Genomic DNA, 14,404 nt, shown 5'->3' on the forward strand with positions numbered 1-14,404 from the left:
GGTTCACACATAAAATGCAAAGTAAAACCAATTTCGCTTTATACAAAATGCCAAGCAGGAAAGTACATGTGTTAAGTTACCGCCTGAAGTTGAGGAGTTCAAGCTGCATGATCAATAAAGATTGAAAGTACGATTTAGAAGAAACTGATCTTAGTGTTAATGGAAGCTTATTCGACTAGTTCTGAATAAATAATATGATAAATTTGTTTTATTCAATGGTTTGTGGAAGGCTAGATAGATGTGATATGGATTTAAAATTTCTTGTTTGATTAAACACGACTTTAAACTTACAGTAATAGTGTCTGTGGAATAAAAGTATAACTGCCATTTTCAGTTGGCAAAAAAACGGTTGGGTATGGCAAAGGTGGCCTCATAAAGTAATTGTTCTAATTGCTCTTTTTTGAACTGTGGAGGACTAATCAAGTACCCATGAAGTACCCATTTCAACAGCACTTCAATAGAAGCGCGCCTCTGAAGTGCATCCAAAAATTGCAAATGATACTTCCAGGGTGCTTCACGAAGTGCCTTAGGAACGCCATCAAACTAATATTATGCAGCGCACTGGAAGCCTCTCTGGAGCACACAGGAAGCCCCTGTGGAGTGCACATGAAGCACCTACAGAGTACCGTGTACCTGTCGAATTTCCATTTCTTTCCTCACCACTTCTGTCTTCAAGATCTGGAACCTTTTGTTCAGATTTCTTTAAAACATGGAGGAAGTCACCTTCACGAAAAGTGTATGACAAGGTTCAAAACCATGTAGAGTGACTGTTTGTTTGCAGAGAAATTGCATCCTATTGCTATTCTATCACTTTCATGTCCACACTGCCGTGTCCAGGTAGTGGGCCTCGACATCTTACATGGTGTTGTATACAAACTACATAGGTTTACCACTCACCTTTACTTCGTATTATCATTTATGTTTGCATTAACCAATTTAGTAGGTTTTCCAAGAGAGTTTAAAGGTACCCAATAAGTTAACTTACATTACTGAGAAAGAATCCTGCAAATTTCTATGTTTATACAGCCTTCAAACACTTTTTACCAGCAGAGCTTGATCTATTGAGAGTCTCAAGGAAAATGATACTCCTCAACAGAAATTTCTCTGAACAAACACCACAGGCCAAATAAAAATTCCCTAGCAATGTAGTATGTACTGCTTTATATAAATAATTTTGTGCACATACATGAAACAACTTATTTAGAAGCTTTAATTTAAACCGCTAAACTGAAAATGGAAATACGTTTATCTTTAGTTGTTTTAAATAGATGGGACAAACGGCGCTATGCTCCATGCGGTGTTGTACTATCTCGAGAAAAGATAGTACAATGATGACTTTACCCAGCTTCCAAAGAAAGGTGTAACAGGACCAGCTATCTAGTGCTTATACTAGCTGTAGCATATGAGGAATACCCAATAGCTCAGATCATAGAGAGCTGGACTAACAAAGATCCGATAACAAATCCCGAAAAGTGAAGCAGCCACTTTTTAAATGGAATCTGCAAAATTAGTACATCACTTGAACACCCGGTATGTCACTTGAACACCCAGTACACGTCACTTGAATACCCGTTACTCGTCACCTGAACACCTGTGATCCACTAGCCAACCAGTGGGTACTTAGGATAAATGACCCTCGGCAAACGATGGAGCCAGTGTTAAATCACAATTATTACCTTCAAAGTCTTGGCTCTGAAGACCTGACTTGATATTGTACTCTCCTGATGTTCCTCAGTTCCATCACATGCTCTGAAGACCTGACTTGATATTGTACTCTCCTCATGTTCCTCAGTTCCATCACATGCTCTGAAGACCTGACTTGATATTGTACTCTCCTCATGTTCCTCAGTTCCATCACATGCTCTGAAGACCTGACTTGATATTGTACTCTCCTCATGTTCCTCAGTTCCATCACATGCTCTGAAGACCTGACTTGATATTGTACTCTCCTCATGTTCCTCAGTTCCATCACATGCTCTGAAGATCTGACTTGATATTGAACTCTCCTCATGTTCCTCAGTTCCATCACATGCTCTGAAGACCTGACTTGATATTGTACTCTCCTCATGTTCCTCAGTTCCATCACATGCTCTGAAGACCTGACTTGATATTGTACCCTCCTCATGTTCCTCAGTTCCATCACATGCTCTGAAGACCTGACTTGATATTGTACTCTCCTCATTTTCCCCACTTCCATCACATGCTCTGAAGACCTGACTTGATATTGTACTCTCCTCATGTTCCTCAGTTCCATCACATGCTCTGAACACCTGACTTGATATTGTACTCTCCTCATGTTCCCCAGTTCCATCACATGCTCTGAACACCTGACTTGATATTGTACTCTCCACACGTTCCCCAGTTCCATCACATGCTCTGAAGACCTGACTTGATATTGCACTCTCCACACGTTCCCCAGTTCCATCACATGCTCTGAAGATCTGACTTGATACTGCACTCTCCACACGTTTCCCAGTTCCATCACATGCTCTGAAGACCTGACTTGATATTGTACTCTCCTCATGTTCCTCAGTTCCATCACATGCTCTGAAGACCTGACTTGATATTGTACTCTCCTCATGTTCCCCAGTTCCATCACATGCTCTGAAAACCTGACTTGATGCTGTACTCTCCTCATTTTCCCCACTTCCATCACATGCTCTGAAGACCTGACTTGATATTGTACTCTCCTCATGTTCCCCAGTTCCATCACATGCTCTCAAGACCTGACTTGATATTGTACTCTCCACAAGTTCCCCAGTTCCATCATATGTTCTGAAGACCTGACTTGATACTGTACTCTTCTCACGTTCCCCAGTTCCATCACATGCTCTGAAGACCTGACTTGATATTGTACTCTCCTCATGTTCCCCAGTTCCATCACATGCTCTGAAGACCTGACTTGATATTGCACTCTCCACACGTTCCCCAGTTCCATCACATGCTCTGAAGATCTGACTTGATATTGCACTCTCCACACGTTCCCCAGTTCCATCACATGCTCTGAAGATCTGACTTGATACTGCACTCTCCACATGTTCCCCAGTTCCATCACATGCTCTGAAGACCTGACTTGATATTGTACTCTCCTCACATTCCCCAGTTCCATCACATGCTCTGAAGACCTGACTTGATACTGTACTCTCCTGATGTTCCCCACTTCCATCACATGCTATGAAGACCTGATTTGATATTGTGCTCTCCATATGTTCCCCAGTTCCATCACATGCTCTGAAGACCTGACTTGATATTGTGCTCTCCTCACATTCCCCAGTTCCATCACATGCTCTGAAGATCTGACTTGATACTGTACCCTCCACATGTTCCCCACTTCCATCACATGCTCTGAAGACCTGACTTGATATTGTACTCTCATGTTCCCCACTTCCATCACATGCTCTGAAGACCTGACTTGATATTGTACTCTCCTCACGTTCCCCAGTTCCATCACATGCTCTGAAGACCTGACTTGATATTGTACTCTCCTCACGTTCCCCAGTTCCATCACATGCTCTAAGGACCTGACTTGATATTGTACTCTCCTCATGTTCCCCACTTCCATCACATGCTCTGAAGACCTGACTTGATATTGTACTCTCCACACGTTCCCCAGTTCCATCACATGCTCTGAAGACCTGACTTGATATTGCACTCTCCTCACGTTCCCCAGTTCCATCACATGCTCTGAAGACCTGACTTGATATTGTACTCTCCACATCTTCCCCAGTTCCATCACATGCTCTGAAGACCTGACTTGATATTGCACTCTCCACATGTTCCCCAGTTCCATCACATGCTCTGAAGACCTGACTTGATATTGCACTCTCCACATGTTCTCCAGTTCCATCACATGCTCTGAAGACCTGACTTGATATTGTACTCTCCACATGTTCCCCAGTTCCATCACATGCTCTGAAGACCTGACTTGATATTGTACTCTCCTCACGTTCCCCAGTTCCATCACATGCTCTCAAGACCTGACTTGATATTGTACTCTCCTCACGTTCCCCAGTTCCATCACATGCTCTAAGGACCTGACTTGATATTGTACTCTCCTCATGTTCCCCACTTCCATCACATGCTCTGAAGACCTGACTTGATATTGTACTCTCCACACGTTCCCCAGTTCCATCACATGCTCTGAAGACCTGACTTGATATTGCACTCTCCCCACGTTCCCCAGTTCCATCACATGCTCTAAGGACCTGACTTGATATTGTACTCTCCTCATGTTCCCCACTTCCATCACATGCTCTGAAGACCTGACTTGATATTGTACTCTCCACACGTTCCCCAGTTCCATCACATGCTCTGAAGACCTGACTTGATATTGCACTCTCCCCACGTTCCCCAGTTCCATCACATGCTCTGAAGACCTGACTTGATATTGTACTCTCCACATCTTCCCCAGTTCCATCACATGCTCTGAAGACCTGACTTGATATTGCACTCTCCACATGTTCCCCAGTTCCATCACATGCTCTGAAGACCTGACTTGATATTGCACTCTCCACATGTTCTCCAGTTCCATCACATGCTCTGAAGACCTGACTTGATATTGTACTCTCCACATGTTCCCCAGTTCCATCACATGCTCTGAAGACCTGACTTGATATTGCACTCTCCACATGTTCCCCAGTTCCATCACATGCTCTGAAGACCTGACTTGATATTGCACTCTCCACATGTTCCCCAGTTCCATCACATGCTCTGAAGACCTGATTTGATATTGTGCTCTCCACATGTTCCCCACTTCCATCACATGCTCTGAAGACCTGACTTGATATTGTGCTCTCCTCACGTTCCCCAGTTCCATCACATGCTCTGAAGACCTGACTTGATATTGTACTCTCCTCATGTTCCCCAGTTCCATCACATGCTCTGAAGACCTGACTTGATATTGTACTCTCCACATGTTCCCCAGTTCCATCAAAAGCTCTGAAGACCTGACTTGATATTGTACTCTCCTCATGTTCCCCAGTTCCATCACATGCTCTGAAGGCCTGACTTGATATTGTACTCTCCTCATGTTCCCCACTTCCATCACATGCTCTGAAGACCTGACTTGATACTGTACTCTCCACACGTTCCCCAGTTCCATCATATGTTCTGAAGACCTGACTTGATATTGTACTCTCCTCACGTTCCCCAGTTCCATCACATGCTCTGAAGACCTGACTTGATATTGTACTCTCCTCACGTTCCCCAGTTCCATCACATGCTCTGAATACCTGACTTGATATTGCACTCTCCTCACGTTCCCCAATTCCATCACATGCTCTGAAGACCTGACTTGATATTGTACTCTCCTCATGTTCCCCAGTTCCATCACATGCTCTGAAGACCTGACTTGATATTGTACTCTCCTCATGTTCCCCACTTCCATCACATGCTCTGAAGACCTGACTTGATATTGTACTCTCCACATGTTCCCCAGCTTCATAACATGCTCTAAAGACCTGACTTGATATTGCACTCTCCACATGTTCCCCAGTTCCATCACATGCTCTGAAAACCTGACTTGATACTGCACTCTCCTCACGTTCCCCAGTTCCATCACATGCTCTGAAGACCTGACTTGATATTGTACTCTCCTCATGTTCCCCACTTCCATCACATGCTCTGAAGACCTGACTTGATATTGTACTCTCCACATGTTCCCCAGCTTCATAACATGCTCTCAAGACCTGACTTGATACTGTACTCTCCTCATGTTCCCCAGTTCCATCACATGCTCTGAAGACCTGACTTGATATTGTACTCTCCACATCTTCTCCAGTTCCATCACATGCTCTGAAAACCTGACTTGATATTGTACTCTCCACATGTTCCCCAGTTCCACCACATGCTCTGAAGACCTGACTTGATACTGTACTCTCCTCATGTTCCCCAGTTCCATCACATGCTCTGAAGACCTGACTTGATACTGTACTCTCCTGATGTTCCCCACTTCCATCACATGCTATGAAGACCTGATTTGATATTGTGCTCTCCACATGTTCCCCAGTTCCATCACATGCTCTGAAGACCTGACTTGATATTGTGCTCTCCTCACGTTCCCCAGTTCCATCACATGCTCTGAAGATCTGACTTGATACTGTACCCTCCACATGTTCCCCAGTTCCATCACATGCTCTGAAGACCTGACTTGATATTGTACTCTCATGTTCCCCACTTCCATCACATGCTCTGAAGACCTGACTTGATACTGTACTCTCCTCATGTTCCTCAGTTCCATCACATGCTCTGAAGACCTGACTTGATATTGTACTCTCCTCATGTTCCCCAGTTCCATCACATGCTCTGAAGACCTGACTTGATATTGTACCCTCCTCATGTTCCTCAGTTCCATCACATGCTCTGAAGACCTGACTTGATATTGTACTCTCCTCATGTTCCCCAGTTCCATCACATGCTCTGAAGACCTGACTTGATATTGTACTCTCCTCACGTTCCCCACTTCCATCACATGGTCTTAAGACCTGACTTGATATTGTACTCTCCTCATGTTCCCCACTTCCATCGCATGCTCTTAAGACCTGACTTGATATTGTACTCTCCTCATGTTCCCCAGTTCCATCGCATGCTCTGAAGACCTGACTTGATATTGTACTCTCCTCATGTTCCCCAGTTCCATCACATGCTCTGAAGTACTGACTTGATACTGTACTCTCCACATGTTCCCCAGTTCCATCACATGCTCTGAAGACCTGACTTGATATTGTACTCTCCACATGTTCCCCAGTTCCATCACATGCTCTGAAGACCTGACTTGATATTGTACCCTCCTCATGTTCCTCAGTTCCATCACATGCTCTGAAGACCTGACTTGATATTGTACTCTCCTCATGTTCCCCAGTTCCATCACATGCTCTGAAGACCTGACTTGATATTGTACTCTCCTCATTTTCCCCACTTCCATCACATGCTCTGAAGACCTGACTTGATATTGTACTCTTCTCATGTTCCCTAGTTCCATCACATACCGATAACAAACAAACTCTAGCAGACCTAAAACACCTGGGCCTCCATAACTGAGTTACTTCTTTGGTCCTGATTCTGAGAGTTCATTGTTTTGTGTATTGTTTGAAAAGTGGCATAATATTCTACTGGAAAAATGTGAGTTTCACCACTAAAGGTTATATTTTACAACACATATTTGCCTCTTTTAGGGAAAATCCACTAAACGTACCCCCTACTGCCCCCCATCCCCCGTAATCTCCCCTGCATTTCTTACCTCCTCCATTACGATAGACCAGATAAGGAAATCTCCAGACATTTCCCAGTCCCACCACATAACCAAGGCCTGACATGATAAACTCCAGCTTGCCCGCCCAGTTTCCTCGCACCTTGTTTTCATCGTCAGAGGAGTTGGTGTCCGCACTGTAGCCATCAATGTCCACCATGTCGGTGAGGTAGCCTCCTCCTGGACTCATGTCCTGAGTCTGGTTGTAAATCTGCAGGGCAGGTGAAAAGTATTCATGTAATACCTACCCTTATCAGGCAGGAGCTTCAATGATGAAGGCTTCAGGTAGGAAAAACTATCCCTATCTGACAAAAAAAACATTCACAGAAGTTGTGGTAAACGAAAAAAAAAAAAAAAAACACTTCCAAATTAATTAATCCGGTTATACATATACTATAAGTAAATCTAATCATGCATTTTTGAAAGACTGTTCCCTACCTGAATAGAATACACAGGCCAGAGGCTATCTGTGTACTGCACATGACAAACATACATGGCTCATGGCAATACATCCATGTACATCTGGATAATTTAATACTCCTTTACAATGTACAAACTAAACAACATAGCTTGAACCACACTAAACATAAATTTACAATACATGCAAAATCATGAAAACCAATCAACTTACACTCTAGTCCTGAGTTAAGACAATGACCCGTTAATGCAAATATGATGGAATTCTTTCAAAAATTTGAACAGCTGACCAACAGACATATCATGCAATTTCGACACTCACACAGCTGCCTGCCACAGGTAAAGGTTTGATAACAAGGGTTTTTCTTCCATGATTTCAAAAGTGAATCTTTCAAATCTAGCCCGTTTATCCTTGAGAATCTTCACTGATAAAATGTACCATATCATATTTTATAATTTTGAGGTGCTGAGAAGAATGTGTTCAAACAACTTTTGCAGACGTAACTACATGTATAATTGTTCCTGCACTATAATCAAGTACTTAGAACTCCCCTAGTGCACCATTAAAATACTTTTACTCATAATGCACTTGCAAAGCATTTATCAGAGGGTATACATGTATGTAGTAGAAAACTATCAATCAATACTACACAGAGCAAATAATGTTTGATTACTTGTTTGGTGTTTTAGGCCACTAAGGAGGCACATGTAACAAGACTGGGAATACTAAAGCTTTCAAATCACCCAGTTAAGGATAGAGTACTTACTTTTACATAAACGGCTAGAAAAAACCCCAAACTGAGACATAATAAAACACAAACTGAGACATAATAAAACGCAAACTGAGACATAATAAAATGCAAACTGAGACATAATAAAACGCAAACTGAGACATAATACAAGTCACATGAGACTGGATTTCCCTGGCCATGTGTGACGACTTGCCAACTATCAAACTGTCCTTGCTCCTCCAGTTTTACTCCCCACGCTGTGATCGCTGTGTATTTTGAACATATGTCACATATACAGAAGGTCATTTCTGTCATATAATTCCAAACAGTGACACTTTGGAATTACATATGGTGAACTTCTTAATCAATTAAGATTTCAGATCAAGACTCCTTATCACTATCCTACACAGAAGATAGCATGCTAGCAGCCTGAATCCAAAAATTATCAACTAATGTTTTGTCTACTCCATTAACATATTACACAAAACCATTTCCGAGCCATAAGCTTTATGTTAGACTGAACCAGTCGTACCTGAATACTCAGGTAAGCATTATGGTTCACTCAGTCAGACAGACATAGAGCTAGTCCTGATTATGTCAGGCAGGTATTACATGGGTACAGGTTCACTGTATTACCTCATACACAATTCAGGTACAGGTACTTATTTGTTAGGCTTTAAACCTCCTGGCAAGTTTGGAGAGTGGTGACTGACCCCAACTTTGTAGCATGTAGCACAATTTGAACACTTTAGCCACAATGACCTTGATATTAGCCTTTCCTACAACAGAGGACATGCCGGACTGGCTTACTATAGATACAATGGTTTTCCTCTTACATACCACACGATCAATCTTGAATGAATGGTTAATGCTGTAGCTATATAAGAGGTGATGCAAACTTAAAACCCCAATTCCCTGGAAATATATTTGTGCCACACTAAGGAACTTAAGGAACATATATGGCTCTGAAAGAAGTTGTAGAGGGATTTGTCACGTACATTCATGCACATATCATTTTAACAACTGTTAATGACAGGTGGAAAATGACTAAGACACTCTGCATATTACAGTGGTTATCACGCTGGGTTCAGGCAAGCTTTTTAACACCTTGTTTATAAAGGGAAGAGATGGGGTTAAAAGGTGTAGAGAATGTTTTAGAAGAATAGTGCACTAAAGATCAACTATTTACAAATTTAATGCATCACCTCTCAATGGAAGAATAAGACACAGTAGGGCCCAAAAACTTGCTTGAATGCAGGTAAAAACTGATCAGTGACTGACTGAGCTGATCGTGGAAAAGTAACAGGTACAGGTTGTATAATCTGAGGAATGAGGAGCCCCCGGGGTAGTGTGTTGTTTGGAAGGTGGGGATGAATGCTGTTTTAGGCGTTCTATTGTGTACAGTCACAGTTGATCAGTGAACTGTGACAGGCAACAAAGTATAGCTGGACATATGTCACATATGATAAGGACATCTGATAAGAAAAAGAAAAATAAGTAATATTATGTGTTATAACTGTCTTTAAAAATATCACTAAACACACATTTTAAGTCATATACATGCAGGTACATAAACAGTGTGGCCTTAACAATGCTATCTGATAATTAACAAGAATGATGTAACATCCTTTCAGGTGGAAGCTGATCTTTCATGTTAATAACCCAAGATACATTGGGTGTTACAGTTGTTATTCAAGTTACCTGTATGAATGTGAAATTCTGAGATAGACATATTTAAGTAGTAATACATTTTAATTAGTTATGGTGTTATTGTAATACTATAACTGTACATTGTCAAACTATCTACTGTCGGTAGCTGGAGGCACATCGTTCTTACTACGATATATATCAAAGGAGGTTCAACAAATAGTATTTACTAAAAGAATTTATCTCTTTAAATGTTTTTTTTAATAACATAACAACGAATGAACTTTATATGTACCTAAAGAAATCATTATACTTGCTATAATTGCAGTACTAGTTGTAAAAGTATTTACTTCATTCCATTATCAAATGTAGACACAAATCTATTTCATCATCCCTTACGACAGCCACAAGAGAATACAGTCATCAGTCACAGTCAATTATATATGAAATGACTTACTTATGCGGAGTACCTAACATGAAAAACTAAGTTTTACTTCAGCTTTATTCAGTGGGGATCAAGAAATCACAAAGAGAACAATTTGTCCTGACGACTGGTTGTTGGCATGTGCTGGTATTGTCAGATTAGTGGAAGTCGTTTATAGGGTGGATACAGTGGAATTATTTCTGTTATTTGCAATCACACTATTAGGGTATAGAACAACTTCTCCTGTGGAAAGCCACTCCAGGATTTGAACCACTGACCTTATCCATCTCACTGCCTAATTAAGCAAAACATGTACATGTTAACCCTCATGACTGTTAAGCCAGCAGGCTCCAAGTCTCACTAATCTGATTAACATTTTGCCAAGTATACGAAAATATTTCATAACTGGACCATGAAGCCCAAGACAACATCACAAACCGTAAGCATGACAGATGCACTCAACACAACAGGAAGTATACATATATGGTATTGTCATAAACACTCAAGAGAACATCTGTCAAATTTTAATCATATTATCAATTTGAACTTAACTAAGCAATGTTGTAATTCTTTTTCTTAACAAAAATTTAAGCTTCCTAGTGATGTATTTATATTATTATAGTGTTCCAAAGATGGCTCAAAATCTGACTGATGTATGACCAGCTAGATAGTAAAGCACAAACCCAATCAACATGTACATGCAGCAAAAGCTGGTTTTGCACAGGCTACCTCACTGGTGAGAGTCTGGTGGTCCAGATACAGGACAACACCCCATTTAGATCAATGAAAATATATTATAGGCAAGGTATAACAAAGTTGGAAAATAAAACCACACATAATAAAAGACTGTTATGGTCCATGTTCCATGCTGGGCAATGGCATATATGTGTATAGATGTAGAAAAAAATTAGCTGACATTTTGATGTCTGTTCAATAATCCTAGTTCGGTGATTGATCCTTATCAAAATGTATGGGGATCCTGGGCGGCACCCATATGTGCTAAAAATAATCCTGAAATGTCAGTAGCTGAAAATCCATTCCAGCCGACAATATCAATGAGTGAAAATAAAAAAAAAAGTATTGTGCTAGCCAATTAGTTTAACGCACACAGCAGAGCAGACAAAAAAACTTATGGCCATTGTGGTATAAGTGAAATATTCTTGGGTACTGCGTAAAACGCAAATCAAATAAGTAAATGAAATATTACAGTTGTATCACTTTTTGATTACAATCCACTTAAAAAGCCACATGGCCTACACTCTAGGATTTGTTAACTACATGGTTAGGCTCATTACATATGCCCAGTGAGGCACAGTAACTTGCATCAGCCGGGTAAGTTGCAACATTGAACATATTCAGTCAAGCACACTGTACTCACAACAATGTATTTCCTTTAATGACAAACTTGATTAATTTGAAAATTCATGGCAAATTACATCTGAATAAAATGAAAAAGAACTTTCCCGTTTACATAACATTACACTGAGCATCCATATTCACTCACCCCAAAAGTTTAATACCAGGACGCATGATTTGATTTACTTGCATATACATATTGTAACTTGCTCTATGCTATGCATGAGAACTGTGGCAGGTTGCACTGCAAGAACATGGGTTTTAAATGTCAGCGATTCTACAGTTAACAACAACACTTAAATCAAAGAGTTTTATAAGAACATCAGTTTTGGCACATTTAGGAATACTCAACCACTCAGGTTTTTCTCAGAATTTAATCCAACATCACAAAAAATCTCTTCAGTGGCACTACAAGGCAAATGAATCAATCAAAATGAAGCAAAATGTAACCCATGAAAAATACTAAAGTTTTTAAGTGAAATATAGTAATTCATTTCTAAATAGCTTACCTGTCAAAATGAAAGTAAGAAAGTAACATCCATGTACCTTAAAATTTACTTAGACCCTAGCTCAGATAAATCTTTTCTCTTTTCTTCTACACTCCAAATTTTTCGATCAAGTTAGATTATTTTGTGGCAGAATGTCTCTTGACGTGGAACCACTAAGCGATTCACTATTGCAGCTTACCCCTCTTGCAACATGCACCCATCTCATCTCAACACAGTAAACCAATACACTGGTGCAGTAATTTTAATTTACATCCAGATACAGTACACATGTCTTTCACAACAACAGCACATTTCTTGGACATTGGCCAAATGGAAGATACATGTACATGCAATATCAATACAAAAATAGCAACGCCAATCCAATTTGTGACCGCAACTGGTGCTAAAACCCCATCCATAGCAAGCAATACTAAAGATGTTCAGCCATGCAATTAAAGAATCACATCCTTTGACACACTTACTTGTACCCTGCCTTACTGTCTGGTACATGTACACAAACTTCATGTAAGACCACACAAGATCAGTGTGCATGTAGCTGATCTGCCGAAGCATCAGCTTTTATAGTCAGATTACAACAAAAGGCTGCCTGGTAAACACTGCGCAAATGTCTCCATAAACAGACTGAAGAGTGCTCTGCAAATTTGCTCATCTTACAGAGCAATTTCATTTTAGCCTTTCTGTAGTTTCCACAAATAAAGAGGGCTGTGCACATGTTAGAAATTATAGTCTTATACATGTGCAGCTAACATCATACCCATTAGCAACTCTAATTGAAGTTCCACTGGCTACAAACTAGACACTGAAGTGCTTTTGACTTTAGTTGAAGGAAAAAATCCTGAAATATGCTGGATACAGTATATCAATATTTCCTTGCTAAAAACTGGGTTTTAAGGTTATGTATGTACATACACTGTATACAGTCATGTTTCTATGGAAAAAATGTGTGCCTGTGAAACCGCTTCACATAACAGTGTGGAAGAAACCAAATGCAAATGAAGCCACATACACTACATGTACACAATTTATACTGTTAGATGGTGGTACATCAAGAGGACCCCAACAGGACAGGACACTTGACCAGAGAGGATACCCAAGACGATATGGCACTTGGCAGAACAGGGCACCTGACAAGAGAGGACACCCAACACAGGACACTTGACAAGAGAGGACACCCAACAACACAGGACACCTGACAATGAGGACACCCAACAGAAGAGGACACCTAACATGACATGATACTGAACAAAGGAGGACATACAACAGGACCTGACATTTGGCAAGAGGACACCTGAGAGGACCTGACACCTGACAAGAGAGGACACTCAACTGAACAGGGTACTTGACAGAAGACACTCAACATGACACGACAATTGACAAGAGAGGACACTCAACTGAACAGGGTACTTGGCAAGAGAGGACATGCAACATGACACGACACTTGACAAGAGAGGACAAGCAATATGACACGACACTTGACAAGAGAGGACCCCCCAACATGACATGACACTTGACAAGAGAGGACAAGCAATATGACACGACACTTGACAAGAGAGGACACACAACATGACACGACAATTGACAAGAGAGGACACTCAACTGAACAGAGTACTTCACAAGAGAGGACCCCCCAAAATGACATGACACTTAACAAGAGAGGACAAGCAATATGACACAACACTTGACAAGAGAGGACATGCAACATTACACAACAACTGACATGAGAGAACACTCAACTGAACAGGGTACTTCACAAGAGAGGACACCCCAACATGACACGACACTTGACAAGAGAGGACATGCAACATGACACGACACTTGACAAGAGAGGACATGCAATATGACACGACACTTGACAAGAGAGGACATGCAATATGACACGACAGTTGACATGAGAGAACACTCAACTGAACAGGGTACTTCACAAGAGAGGACCCCCCAACATGACATGACACTTGACAAGAGAGGACAAGCAATATGACACGACACTTGACAAGAGAGGACATGCAATATGACACGACAATTGACAAGAGAGGACATGCAATATGACATGACAATTGACATGAGAGAACACTCA

At 41.0% G+C, this 14,404-nt stretch overlaps 1 protein-coding gene across 1 annotated transcript in view; it reads right to left on the minus strand.

Moving 5' to 3' along the window:
- Window positions 1-14,404, minus strand: part of LOC135472612 (uncharacterized) — a 64,643-nt gene that overhangs the window by 15,475 nt on the left and 34,764 nt on the right. Inside the window, exon 15 of the mRNA XM_064752196.1 lies at window positions 7,238-7,457. Within this exon, the coding sequence (XP_064608266.1) occupies window positions 7,238-7,457 (220 nt within the window). The remainder of the gene's footprint in view (window positions 1-7,237; window positions 7,458-14,404) is intronic.

This window comes from Liolophura sinensis, chromosome 8 (assembly GCF_032854445.1).
Source record: "Liolophura sinensis isolate JHLJ2023 chromosome 8, CUHK_Ljap_v2, whole genome shotgun sequence".
Lineage (NCBI taxonomy): Eukaryota > Metazoa > Mollusca > Polyplacophora > Chitonida > Chitonidae > Liolophura > Liolophura sinensis.